Source organism: Stegodyphus dumicola, chromosome 9, assembly GCF_044657685.1.
Source record: "Stegodyphus dumicola isolate Sdum_Otavi_A_Nest chromosome 9, ASM4465768v1".
In the NCBI taxonomy this organism is placed as follows: domain Eukaryota; kingdom Metazoa; phylum Arthropoda; class Arachnida; order Araneae; family Eresidae; genus Stegodyphus; species Stegodyphus dumicola.
In genome coordinates, this window is record NC_140776.1 from 56,461,178 (window position 1) to 56,475,924 (window position 14,747).

The following is a 14,747-nucleotide window of genomic DNA, read 5'->3' on the forward strand; positions in this document are numbered from 1 at the left end:
TGCTAGATCTGCTATCCGAAAAGTAGTAAGATCTTGTATTACGTGTTGCAAAATTAGAGCTAAACCTGCAAGTCAAATAATGGCTGATCTACCGGAATCTAGAGTAACACAATCGCGACCATTTCATCGAACTGGAATAGATTTTTCTGGACCGTTCATGATTAAACATCGTGCAGGACGTGGACAAAAATCATTTAAATATTACGTATGCTTATTCGTGTGTTTTGTAATCAAGGCAGTACATCTTGAAGTGGTAGAAGATTTGTCAACAAAGGCATTTTTAAGTGCATTGAAACGATTTATTGCAAGAAGAGGGAAACCGTTTGTGATTTATAGTGACTGCGGTACTAACTTTAAAGGTGCAGACAAAGAAATCAGAAATTGTTTTTTGCAATGTAAGCAAAATCGAGAAATTCACAAATTTTTGTCTTTAGAGGAAATAAAATGGATATTCAACCCGCCATCATCTCCCCATTTTGGTGGACTATGGGAATCGGCAGTAAAGTCAATGAAATTACATCTAAAAAGGACTGTTGGTGATACTGTGCTGACCTATCCGGAATTTCAGACCTTGATAGCGCAGGTTGAGGCTTGTCTCAACTCTAGGCCATTGTGTCCAACTTCGGCTGATCCAAATGATTTAACTGCATTAACACCTGGTCATTTCCTAATAGGAACGTCTTTAACTGCCATACCTGAACCAGACCTAAATTATAGTTCCTTCAATCACATTGACAGATGGCATGTGAGACAGTTTATTTTTCAGCACTTCTGGAAAAGATACCTGTTTGTCGACCTGTAAAGTCGAGAATACCTGTCTCAGCTTCAACAAAGACCTAAATGGCAAAAATTTCAAAACAATTTAGAAGTCAATGACTTAGTCCTCATCAAAGAAGACAACCTTCCGCCTCTTAAATGGAGGTTAGGGAGAATAATTGCTGTTCATCCGGGCTCAGATCAAAGAGTCAGAGTTGCTAGTATTAAAACTGGTCATGGTGTCATTAAACGACCAGTCGTGAAATTGTGTCCTCTTCCTATTCAGACTAAAAAACTATGAACTGCTTCGCATATAATATTTTGTATTATTTTTCTTATGTTTATCTTTATTACAGACTAAGAAGTTTCAAAATGCTCCAACTGTTGAAATCCCCTGGGATTTTAACGAGGGCCAGGATGTTTATGTGAGTATCGTTTGCTTCATTTTATTGTTGCAAACAGCGTAAATTCCTTTTGTTTTTCTTCTTTTAGTTTTGAACTTTATGTGTGGCAACAAGATTATTGATTGATAGAATTGTGTTTGTGACAGCCATGTAGAATGGCTCGCTTATTTTGTATCAATTATTTCGCATCGCTGACAAGTGTAATAAAATAAAAGTGTAGGAATTACAGTCCATTTGTTGATTGATTATTGTTTGTGAAACATATTAAGTTTAAGACCAATCTCAATCGAACTATTATATTTCAGTCTTTCTAGCCTGGGCAATTTCCTCTCAATTCAAAAGTGTACTTCTTTTTATTTTAAATATATCTCAACATGATTTTTTCACTTTTTTAAATTATCCTATTACTTCATATTGTACCATGCCTCATTTAGGAAAGGAAGTAATCTGCCTGAAATTAAAGAAAATTAAATAGAAAGGAAACATTTGTTAATTCTTAATAAAGTAACCTCCATGAATGAATGCATTTTAGTTAAATGCTTAGGAACTCTCAATTAATGCCAATTAATAAAACGATTGCCAAATAAAAAAAGTTTGAGAAAAATGGAATTGTTACTTATTAAAAATAAATAAATCTGGAAAATCGCTATAATAATGAATTTCTGTTACGATGCTATAGCCTGCTTTTATTATGAATGTACACTGCGAGGAAAAAAAATGGGACATTTCTGTATCTCCCGTTCTACTAGGCCGATTTACAGAATTCAAATTGCATTTTTTATGTCTCGAAAGCGCGACTTAAGATGTATATTATATTTATATATAGCATTGTTCTAACTTGCGTATTTTGACACAAAATCGGATTTTTTCTGAAATAACATACCAGCTTTTTTTCTATATTTCGGTTCTACGACTCAAATTATGACTTTACATAGATTTAGATACAGATTATATTTAAATACACTTAGTTACTAAACAGATTATACTTAATAGATTACTAGATTTTACATTTTATAAAATTTGGTGCAAAATTTACGGAGAAATTCAAAAACTTATCCTGGCGCAATTGTTTCAATTTGCGCTGAACTGAACTGAACTAATTCACTAGGCGAATTTCTTAACATATGGCAACCAATTTTTCTTTCCGTTCTATTATGTCGGAGCGGAGAAAAAGACACCTCGTTCCTACCTTTTTACATTGTGCATGAACGGAAAAAAAGTCACATCGTTCCTACTTTCAAATAATGTTAGCAAGGCGTATAAACCACATTGGATGTTTTATCGCTTTCAACAAATATGTCATATTTCAAAAAATATCTCAAAACACGCCAATATATAAATTGACGTATATCTTTGGAAATTTTGAATAACAAACTGTAATTTTCTGCAGTTATGTTTATAAATACGTCTACTTTAAGATGAGGGTAAAACATTCATACATTATAATTCAAAATGTTTTTTGAAAAATTTATAAAAATTATTTAAAAATACAAATTTTAAAAATAAATCATAAAAAATGAGTGAATTTTATTTGGAATGAACTTGAATTTCGAAAATGTGAAAGGAAGAATCAAATAAGTTTGCTAGAAAAAGAGAGATTAATAAATATATACCAAATTCAATTAACATTGAGGAACTAATTTTTAAAAACTACTCGTGCGATTTTTACGAAACTTGGTAGTTTGGCGTGATTTGAGTCGTAGAATGGAAATATGGAAAAAAAAGCATGTTTTTTCAGAAAAGTCCGATTTTGTGTCAAAATACCTATATTTAAACAATGCTATATGTAAATCTAATACATATCCTAAGTCGCGCTTTCGAAAAATGAAAAACTGAAGTTGAATTTCGTCAATCGGCCCTGTACAATGAAAGATATAGAACTGTCCCCACCTTTTTTTGCGCAGTGTACATAAAAATTTATACATAGAACTTATATAAATGTTTGTCTGCTAATTTATTTTGTTTTAACTAAAATGTCTATTGAAAATTAGTTTTTGCTCCCCGATAAGTAACAAAGAGTCTCAAAAAAGTTATTAAAAATAAATAAGAACTCTAATTTTTATTATTTTTTCTTTATTTTATCTTTGCTTGTTGTCCTCGTATTTCAGAATTTTTCTTCTTAGATGAAATACAATACAAATTACCTTCGTAATTCTGTAAAATCTATTTGATGTTGTGCTTGTATTTCAACAATTTCATAGCTGTTTAATTAACAAATTATGGTTTTGAGCTTCCTCGAATAAGTTTGCGACAACGTTTAGAACGCGGATCGTATATTTGTCCATCACAGCAGAGTTTAGGTGGTATCGGAATACACATTTTGTCATGTATACTGAAAATAAAACTAAATTTATATCTTTTACCCTTACCAGTATCGTGCATATAATTTAAACAGTCGTCAAATTTCTCTTTTTTACACAGCTGATAAATTTCTGTGGCATTCATTCCTGTAGCTAGCAAAGTTTCGACAATTGCGGGATGACATTTCGCCGAAGTAAAAGCTTCGTAGTTGCATTCGGCGCAATGCAAGTTCTTGTACAATTTACCATTTACATAAACAGGGTCTGAGTAAGACTGGCAAAGTTGCGATACAGAACGTGTTGTCCATGAACGAGAACACCGGGAGATACCATCAGTTGAACTACAAGATCTGAGCTCTAAATTGTCGAGAAAGTTGAAATCATTCTTGTGGGCGTAATATTCACAGTTCCTCTCCTTCTGAGAGTTAGACATACTACCATGATTCTGCTGCTTGTGAAAAGGTCTTACATCGGTTTTCTCTTTACATCTAAATAAAAAAGTAAACATTTAATTAAAAAAGAAAATAGTGGGGATTAACTTAATGGCATTTATGTTTAAGTTTCAATTGCTAAATATTATTTAATTTACATCTTTGCTATTTTTATCCTTTCGGTAAGAGATTCTCTCATTCTATAATTCATTTAGGTATGAATAACAAGCAATTTCACTATAAAGCTAGAAGAACTGTGCGTAACTGAATTAAGAGTTTTGGTCTCCCAGCTGACTCTGCATTGCCGTGGAAAGGTTCTCTCACTTAGCGTCTCCAATGATGGTCTCAAACTAAAGTGGACCCATTAGCGACCGAGCGGTCAAGTCGTTTGGACTGCTACAGTTCGGTCCGGGTTTCAAATCCCGGCGAGTGGGCTGGTTGCATGGCCGTTTTCGTTGTTTTTCCCATGTGCAATGTGTATTTGAGCCAGTTTCCCTTAGAAATTCCTCCATGAAAACATCCCTTCTCTTAGGTACATAATCCTCGCGTGCTTTACCATAATCAAATAAACCAAACCTCAAACTGAAGTAGAATAGGGTAAGGATAGATTTGCTTATGATAAATTAGAAGTTTGAATCACTTTCGCTGTCTTAGGTAAAGCTTGTAACCTCTGGTTAGGATAAATAAATTTGCTTGGAAAAAAACTAAACTAAAAACTTGTGTAAAAAAAAAACTAAAAACTGAAAAAAAAACTTGTGTTTCATCTAGATCCAGGTGACTTAATGTAGGTTATAAGTAATCTAGCTGAGTTTTAGTAGAACCCAAAAATAGTTATAAACTAAATGTTGTGTTAGAAAAGTGTTATTCAGAACACATTTCTGTTACTAAATAATAAAGAATCTGTATATATCCATTATATATGTATACTCGGCACAGAAAAAAAATCTGGATATTTTTTATCATTGTTATAATATAAATGTAATACATATTATATTATGTATAGTATATATTAAATATAATCTAATATTGCATATAAATCTAATACTTATCCTATTTCGCTCTTTCGTAACAATTTTCATGTTACGAAAGAGCGCATTAGCATATGTATTAGATTTATACGAGGGCCATCCAGGAAGTAGATTACGTTTCCGTCTGTGTCCGCTAGGGGCGGGGCTAGCGCGGCCATCTTGGGGTCAGAGCGTTGCGCAGCTCAGTCTGCATCTAGCCGTGCTAGTGAGAGGTTCGTGCTGTGCTCCGTTCAGATACTGTGACGGTTTGAAATGTCTGCGTTAATTGAAAATCCCGCGAGCTGCGAGGTGCGCTCAGTAATAAGGTTTCTGACTGCAAAAAACTGTAAACCGATAGAAATCTATCGGCAGCTTCGTGAAGTGTATGGGGACAACATTATCACTGAAGGTGGAGTGCGTCAGTGGGTCATAAGATTTCAAAATGGCCGAACCAATGTTCACGACGAAGATCGAAGTGGGAGACCCAGCATAGTGACCGCCGAACTTCTCGAAAAAGTCGATGCTAAAGTCCGTGAAAATCGAAATTTCACAATAATGGAACTTTCTTTGAGTTTTCCACAAATTTCGCGAAGTTTGTTGCACGAAATCATCAGCGAAAAGCTTGGTTACCACAAGTTTTGTGCAAGATGGATTCCAAAAATCTTGACAGAGGACCACAAAAATCAGCGAATGGCTGCAGCGTTGAACTTTTTGGACGCTTACCATAAGGATGGTGACTCTTTACTCGATCGCATCGTTACTGGTGACGAAACATGGGTGAAACATGTGAACTGTGAAACGAAATTGCAATCAATGCAGTGGGGGCACACAAGTTCTTCCCAAAAACCCAAGAAATGCATGCAAACAATGTCGGCAAGGAAGATGATGGCGACTGTTTTTTGGGACAGAAAAGGTGTAATTTTGGTGGACTTCCTGGAAAGAGGCACTACAATAAACTCTCAAAGGTATTGCCAAACTCTCCAAAAACTCAGAAGAGCAATTCAAAACAAGCGCAGAGGAATGTTGAGCTCTAAGATCTTGTTGATTCACGACAACGCCCGGCCCCACACGGCAAATGTCACTCGTAAAGTTCTTGAATCTTTTAAGTGGGAGTTGTTTCCTCATCCGCCGTACAGTCCCGACCTGGCACCGAGCGACTTCCACCTATTCCCAGCAATGAAGAAGTGGCTGGCTATGCAGCGTTTTGATGACGACGCACAGCTGCAAGAAGAGGTAACGAAGTGGTTGAAGGCGCAGGCGGCCGAATTTTTCGACGAAGGAATTTCCAAGCTTGTACATCGCTACGATAAATGCCTTAATTTGTATGGTGACTATGTAGAAAAGTAGTATTTGAGTGTGGCTTTCATCTGTATATAATAAAATTTGTTTCCTATACTTTGTTTATTTTTTTATTCCAAAACGTAATCTACTTTCTGGATAGCCCTCGTATATAATATTGTACTTACGCAAGTAATTTGGCATAAAATCGAATGTTTTTCTAAAATGACATGACAGGTTTCCTTCCATATATCGATTTTATAACTAAAGTTATGTTAAAGCGCCAAATTTTTCTTAAAATCATACGAGAAATTGTTAAAAAAATTATCTTTCAGCTTTTAGTTAAATGTTAAATGAAATTAGTATTACTTCTTTTTTATTAAACTTATATTGATTCCTTTTTTCACAATTCGAAATTTGTGTTCAATCCAATTAAAATTTGCAGATGTTTTCTGATTTATTTCTTAAATTTGTATTTTTAGTTATTTTTGTCAGTTTTTCGATTTTTGTTATTACAATTTTCAGGCGTAACTTAGGAAAATTTAAGTTTTTTTTATCAAATTTCCCAAGATATACGTGAATTTATTTATAGGCGAGTTTAGAAATTTGGCATAATTGTTATGAGTGATAATATCATCGAACGTGGTTTTATACTTATTTGAAAAAAATGAAAGATGTGCTATTTTCCCCCTCATGCACAATGAAGGGAAGAGGAAAATAGATATCATAAGTTAAAAATTTCGCTAATTGAATTATTCTTGACACAAATATTAAAAATGTGCGCCCACATAAATTTTTGAAATTCTCGATAAGTTTCTCACCCAATAAGTTTCTCACAAAGATTTAATACTTAGGTATAATTTTAACCATAGAATCGAAGTATGGATAAAACATCGCTGTGTCATTTCAGAAAAAGTCGGATTTGGGGTCAAAAGTCCTATGTCAGAGTTTACTCTATATAAATTTGATACAAAAATGCAAATTACATACCGTCAATCAGCCCAGTAGATCTGAAAATATAGAACTGTCCTTTTTTTTTTTTTTTCAGAGTGTATGTTTGTATGTTCGTCGCATTGCAAGAAAACTGCGGCACCTAGGACCACCAAATTTTGAAATATTTCCTCCACCCTAAGATGCTCGTCTCGAAAATGGAATTTCGAATTAGTCTTTCATGTATGTCCTACATTGCGAGAATTTAATGGTTAACTCGGCTATTAAAAAGCAATATATTACCACACTGCAAAGCAACAATATTAGTGTTTAATATTTAATGAGAATTTAAAAGAAATCTATTGCCCCTCGGCAAACCATAAGATAATTGACTTTAAAATTTAATAAAAGAACCCAGCTCTCTATGTAAAATACTTTTATCTTCTACGCCCCAGTTGCCATTTGGCGAAGGGTAAGATACTAAATCTTTTTTCAAATTTAATCTATCTGTAACTTAGTAAAAAATCAAACTATTTAATATCAATAAACGCGGTTCTACTTCTCTGTTATTATTTAAAATTAAACTAATTAGATTTATTAAAAAATTACATATTTTTTCTTTTCTGTAGTATTTAATTTAATCGATATAATAAACGATATCTTTCAGATATGCGTAAGGTAGAAAATTAACAGAGATAATGAAATGTCAGCAAAATTAGTAGTCTTATGCTACTCAGTTAGAACAATATACATATACATATATATATATATATATGTGTAGGAAGACATAGAGAGACCTAAATGATCAAGAATTTTGCCCATTGAGTTGGAAAATTTTTTTAAAAATTTTAGAAGAGGAACATTTAAAAACTTATGCTAAAAATTCATTTGACTCTATAGTTCCTTAGCAAAAAAGTAAAATCATTCAACATCCAGAAACAATAATAAAGTAGTAAAAGCAAACTCGTAAAAACTAAATGTTAAAATAACAAGTCGAGATGACTTCAAAATCAGAAGGGGGTTAGAAAAAATTAATAATTTTTAACGCACTAAGAAATATAAAAGGACTGTTGTAAAAATTAAACATATTACAAAAATACATGATATGTACAAAAACTTGCAACAAATGGTAAATAGCTTAACTCGAGGCTTGCGCCAGATTTATCAAGGGAAAAGCAGCTTAAAACTCGAATCAAGTTAATACCTATAGCGCGTTTCATCAAACGATGATAATTGAGACTATAAACGCAATTTCACTATTAGAAAATTCCAACTTTATGATCTAAAAATGTTTGTTAAGTCTCAATTATATCGCTCTTTTCCCGACGCGATGCAATTAAATTAAGCTCAGTGATGCGAAGGTACAATGAAAATAAAATAGCTAAAAGGCTATTGACGAGCTGTGATTTAAATTGTAAATGTAAAACGTACTATTGCACAACAAAAAAATGTATACACGAAAGCCTAGTAAGGCAAGTGTACAATAAAATAAATAGCTTAAAGAGCTATTAGTCTAAAAATTACACAATTTTAAAGGAAAACCCTCTAATTAAAAAATTATAAACTTTTTAAGGAGAAGAACCAAAAGAGACATAATAAATACTTACAGAAATGAGTCTTACAAAGAATAAGACAAAATAAGGACGAAATTTACTTACGTTCAAAGCTGTGGTCTGCAAAACATAAAATGATCAAAATAATTGCACAGGGTCAGGGTTGCCGTAAATTGCAGCTTAAAGAAATGTTATCAGATAAGCAGAGTATTGAAATTTCTACAATACCGGTGAAGTTTCGTAGAAGGCAGAAACTGACGGAAAAAAGGCAATAGCCAATGGTAAGCAACGGCCAAAGGGGAAAAGAACTTGTCTTTTTGGTTGGGGGTCAGGAGGTGAATGATGTAACCTATTTTTACCAAAATGGCGTCTTCGTCAAAACTTTGTCGTGAAGACAGTGAAGTTGAAAAACAAAATGGCTAAACTCTAAGAAAGTGCTAATCTGGCCGAAAGTAGTTGAAATTGGAAAAATTAGCAATTTATTAATATAAAGTCGTAATTCTTTGTGCTAGAGAGCGGACAAGCGTCTTTTAAAATTAAAATAGCCCTTAAAATTAATAGAAAAATAGGAATGGCCAGAAAACAGTGATATTAAATTATAAATTTAATATTTTAACTGAGAGTCTGTGCCAATTAAGAGAAAAATGGAGTCAGTAGAAGAAACTATGTTACATTTTGACATTAGATCAATTGAATTACCCATGCATCAGTTACCTTCCCTATGAAAATGAAATGTTTATCTTTGGTTGCATCGCCTTTACGGCGCTAGTGCATCAAAAGAAGTAAATAAATATAACAGCCTGTTTTTTAACCAAAAAAACGCTAATTAAAGTCTAAAATTTAAAAACTATCAAAGTAACCTAGGGCTTCTTCAGTCCAACGCATACAGACCGAAGTAAGCAGTACCAAAAATGAAAAATTATAGCATCCGTATCGTCAGGCATTTTCTGCATTTCGTTTTATTAACCATGTTTAAAAATAATTTTTTCTTTCAATACATAGATCCCATAATTACGTATTTTTCAAATAAATATTTTTTATAATTTACTAATAATTTCAATAGTTCATAAATGTAATAATCATTTGTGGCAATCTAAACATTTCAAGTTACTTTTGAATGTAATTAAATATTGTTTCACAAAGTATTTTAAAGCAGTAATAAGGTACTGTTGCAACTGTTGCAACTGTATTCACAACTGTTGCAAAAAGGTTAAATTCTACGAATATTTAGGCGTACTTATAGACGCATATTTTATTACCTTAACTTAAAAAAGGAAATTAACTATAAAATGCTGTTCTACTTATAATTTCATTCCACAGTGTTTCCCAACTGATAACATTTAGATCAACAGCAAAAGAGGAGTTTTTTAATTTTTTATTTATTTAATTAGCTAGTTTGTTAGAGTTCAAACACTGTGCGTCACTGTATTTACAGGATAGATCTTAAACTACCAGCATTACAAGGAGACACCCTTTACATTGAAGAGGATGTGCATTAGTTTAATCTAAGCAAAAGGCGAAATAGATAAAAAATTCCGAGAGAATGCTTAAAAAATGTTACTAAATCTTGAATACTCGTTTACTTGATATTAGATCAAAATGCAAATACTTGCCAGTAATAAGATTTGAAATAATCTACCACTAATTGTATTACTAATTGTAATCTACCACTAATTGTATTACTAATTGTAATCTACCACTATTTTCTAAAGTGTAGAAACTAAAAATAAGTAAATTCATTAACATATAATCCAAAGAAATGGCGCTAAGAAACATCAGTATTACTAGTAAATACTGCAATCCATAATTATTGCACTTTTAATTGCTTACTATTTAAAAAGGACAAATATTTTTATTAATTGGAAATTTTAGTTCTGTTACCTTCCTTCTTTTTCCTTCTTTTTTAGTTCTGTTACCTTACTTTCAAACACTGCTAGTTCATGTTTTTTCTTAAATAGTGCTGTCATGTATGTTGTTTGTTAGGTTTCATTTTAGATATGAATATGGGAAGTTTTTTTTTTTTTGGTTATTAGATTTAGGTATATTTTTGTTATGAAATATTTTTGATCACATTTATTAACTACTTTATACAGTCTTTCATTTGCATATCTTGGAGATATAGAAGTTCGTGGTTATATTTTTTACTATGAAACGCGAAATGAGTTCAGGTAAATGAAACGCGAAATGAGTTCAGGTGAATGACTTGAGTTCAGATAAAATATTGATTATGTTACCTTACGTTTCCTAATTTATTCTAACAGGGGCAATTTTCATTATCTCTGAGATTTAACAGAAATAAATGTGATATTGCTGTCATAATCAGAAACGCTCTTCTTTTTACCCACATATATTACCACATGTACTTTTATATATTTTACTTTTATTTATGTCCGAATTGAGTTTTATTTACTTAAAACCCATTATTATTGTTATATATTTATAATAACCCCTTTCATAATTACTCTCCCTTACATACTAAAAAATTAAGAAAAAAAAAATGATGAAATTTTAATTATGCATATTTAGTCTAAAGAGAAATTTAAAAAATATTGTTTAAAGTACTGAAAAAAAATAAAGCTATTATTAATTGTGCATATTTAGTTTAAAGAGAAAAAATTGTATTATCTTCTGGTTTTCAGGAATTGATAAAATATTTAAACATTAGAAAAATGCAAGGAATACAAAATTTTAAAAAAGGAGAAAAATACAGGAATTATTAAGTTTATTTTTCTGCATAAAGTGATATGTAACACAAGGACATAATAACGACGTTTTCACAACTGTTGCAAAAAGGTTAAATTCTACGAATATTTAGGCGTCGTTAAGACGAAGTGATACGCTACTTTCTTAATTAAAATATAACCTGAGAAAGACGCAATAACGACGTTTTTCAACATAAACCTCATCTGCAAAGACGTAATAAAGTCTTTGAAACGGTTGCAAAACAATGAAGTTTCGTGTACATCTGGGTGTCTTGACGACATATTGCAACATGACTCGCGACCAGTTTGCAACGTCGTTACGACGTTGCCGTGCTACTTGGGTTAGTCAGCAGGTCAATGATTTCTGTAGCTCTTTTAAACTGACGCTCTTAGAAGGCAAATATAGGGTGCGGCAGTGTCCTTAGCGTAATTTGACTTGGCAATGACGTACTGTTCGAATGCTCGCCAGCTCGTGGCACATTCGTGTACTAATGAGCTGCCATTTCGAGTGTGACAGTGATATGGATCGTTGGAGTGCACAGCATCGTGCCTTTGCTGTTGAAAGTTATTTCAAGAATAACTACTCTGTTATTGCTACCTAGCGTCTAATTCGGCAACATTTCATCTTGGGACGTTATGGGAAAGTTCCAGATGGACGGACCATTGCGACAGACATTTCCAGGTAGAGTAATTTCCCGTTTTGGTGACATTTCCTAGCCGCCTCTCTCACCTGATCTTTCATGTGCCGACTTTGGGAACACCTCAAGCAAGAAGTTTTCCGAACACGTTGTGCCACCATTCCTGAGTTGAAGGATCGCATCCGAACTGCCATCGGCAATGTCCCAGGGAATACGTTAAGCAGAGTTATGGCAAGCTTTCCAACGCCGCCTAGATGAATGTGTTGTGCAGAGGGAGGCATCATATTCAAAAAGTAATCCACGCAATGGACAATGACTTACACATTAGTAAATGGCATACCTTTAACTATAAATTGACATAAGAGGTAATAAATAAACTACAGTTACTGCCTTATGGTGTGCTTTTAATATCCCACTATGAACGCTGCCGCACCCTATATAAGGTCTATATAATTCCAGGAAGGGAGTCAAATGCATCATCAGTCCATCCATCATCATCAGCGGTAGCAAGGTCAATATCGTGAAAGAACTAAAATATCTAGGCATTACCTGTGATAAAAAATTGGCCCAGAGTCTTCACATCTAGCTACGATGTGCGAAAGCTTCGCTAAATCCAAGAAAAATACCTCAAGAGTCATCACAACGATACTCACATACATATGCGTTTATAATCTGGGCCCAACCGATGCAAGGGAAGAAAATAAAACATTTTCTCAGTTTCTGGGACACATCTGCGCTAAACAGGGTACTTGCACAGCAGCGATTGCATATATTAATGCGTTGACAAATCTAAAAATTATTACTGAATATAGTGCGTTAGCAAAAAGTAGTAGTCCACTCTGTACTTCATCTTCGCTTTTCCAAGAGCTTCCTTGATAAAAAGCATTATCCAAACACCAATACAGCAGTTACTATACCAGGTGACCAAGAATTCACAAACTTAGATATACGACAATTACGCCTGTCCCGGGCAGTTAGGAATGCCACAAAAAATTCTACGTAATCATCATCACTTAAAGGGTAACTTGTAAACATACATCTATATGATGAAAACAGTCCTAGCAATAACATCTGAACTATATACACGGATGGTTCATGCATGGATGAAAAAGTAGGTAGGACTCTAACACAGAGACACAAAACCTTACACGAACAGAAGCAGTTATTGGGAGAAAACAATTTTGCGGTTCAAGCAGATGTAATAGTTACTTCTAGAGCCATCATTCAGCAAAACCTACAGGATATCACCATCCACACAAAAGCATGTAGTTACTTCTGTCATTTCTTAACCAAGCATCCCTGAGATCGTCATGCAAATCTAGAGATACTTTCGGATTCATTTGCATACAGACACCACGCTCCCCATGTAAATACTCATGCTGGAGTGAGCGAGAAGGAAAATGCTGACAAACTAGGCAAGAAAAGATTCTTTATGCACAACTAGCTTTGGTTAAGCTCACACACAAAGAAACTAGTGAAACAAAAAGCAGAAATCAAAGGGAATGAATGTATGTGAGCGAGACCTTCAGACAAACTACTGCGTAACAGAAGTAGACGACAAACGGAATATAATTTCCCCGCAATTAGCATGATGCAATTACACGATATTATACTTTCAATAATCTCTCATCAGACACGACTTCAATAACACTGACTTCTATGTGTGGGTAAAAATTGGCATCCAACACGATTACTTTACTACCCGCGTCTTAACCAAATAACGTCACTTTAAAATCCATAGTAACAACACAGAAGCATGTTGCAAATTAAGATAAAATAACGTCCTCTGTCGCAAGAAGCAGAGATGACCAAAATTATCAAAAAATTAGCAAAATATGGCGCAGACCTATGTCTCTTTGTTTATGTAAGGTATAAAATACTTACTGGTATAAAAAGGTATAAAATACTGTGTTGTATGTAAGATAGGAAATATTAAAGAAAATTACTAACTTTAATTTGGCAATAGTTTTTTAAATTCTTCATTTAAAATTGGCTACGTCCCCTTATTATCGTAATGAATCTAAAGTTCTTCATCTCAAAATAAATTTATCATGCCATTTTATGATGTAAGCATAGCAATGGGAGCATTTTTATCCAATCAGATTAAAGAAACTTTTGCTATATATCTCATGCTTTCCAGAAAGCACAATTTACTATCCGGGTTTCTTCTTGCTTTGCTAGCGTGCGTCATTCTCTCTGCCTTTCGCCCATTATCTAAAGATGTGAATAGCTACACAAAATCATTTGATTTTCATCGCATCTATAATGATGATGTGTAAAGACGAATATGAGCCCTAAGCATTAGTTATCAAGAAACAAAATTATATGTTAAATCTACGGCCATGTCTGGAAATTTTCCTCCCCATTAGGAATTTATGATACCCCATCTTCCCAAGTTAATACAAAGCTTTATCATTCTATCTATGCCCAGTAAATAATCATCAAGTTATCTACAGGAATTTACTACACACACATATGGTATATATATATATATACACACATATGGTATATATATATATATATATATATATTATGATAGTAAATCAGAAAGTAAAAGTCGGAACGACAAACATGTATTCAGAACTCATTAATCAACGCAGTTTAAGGCTTCCAAACACTTTTACCTTGACAAGTTATGTTTGAAGCTTTAAACAGAGGAGATTAATAAAAACAGAATGTTTATTTTTCTTTCTGACTCTTATTTTCTGATTTCTTGTCATTTTATAACAATCTAGCAGCTACAGCACA

The 14,747-nt window shown here is 33.2% G+C and overlaps 1 protein-coding gene across 4 annotated transcripts in view; it reads right to left on the reverse strand.

Annotated features, from left to right (window-relative positions):
- Positions 1 to 3,211: 3,211 nt before the first annotated feature.
- LOC118199672 (uncharacterized) overlaps positions 3,212 to 14,747 on the reverse strand; it is a 74,182-nt gene continuing 62,646 nt past the window's right edge. For 3 of the 4 annotated variants that reach the window (XM_035371569.2, XM_035371568.2, XM_035371571.2), the window contains one exon: positions 3,212 to 3,948. In XM_035371569.2, coding sequence (XP_035227460.1) covers positions 3,378 to 3,948 — 571 coding nt within the window. In that variant the 3' untranslated portion in view covers positions 3,212 to 3,377. The remainder of the gene's footprint in view (positions 3,949 to 14,747) is intronic. The other variant, XM_035371572.2, reaches the window with a different exon arrangement.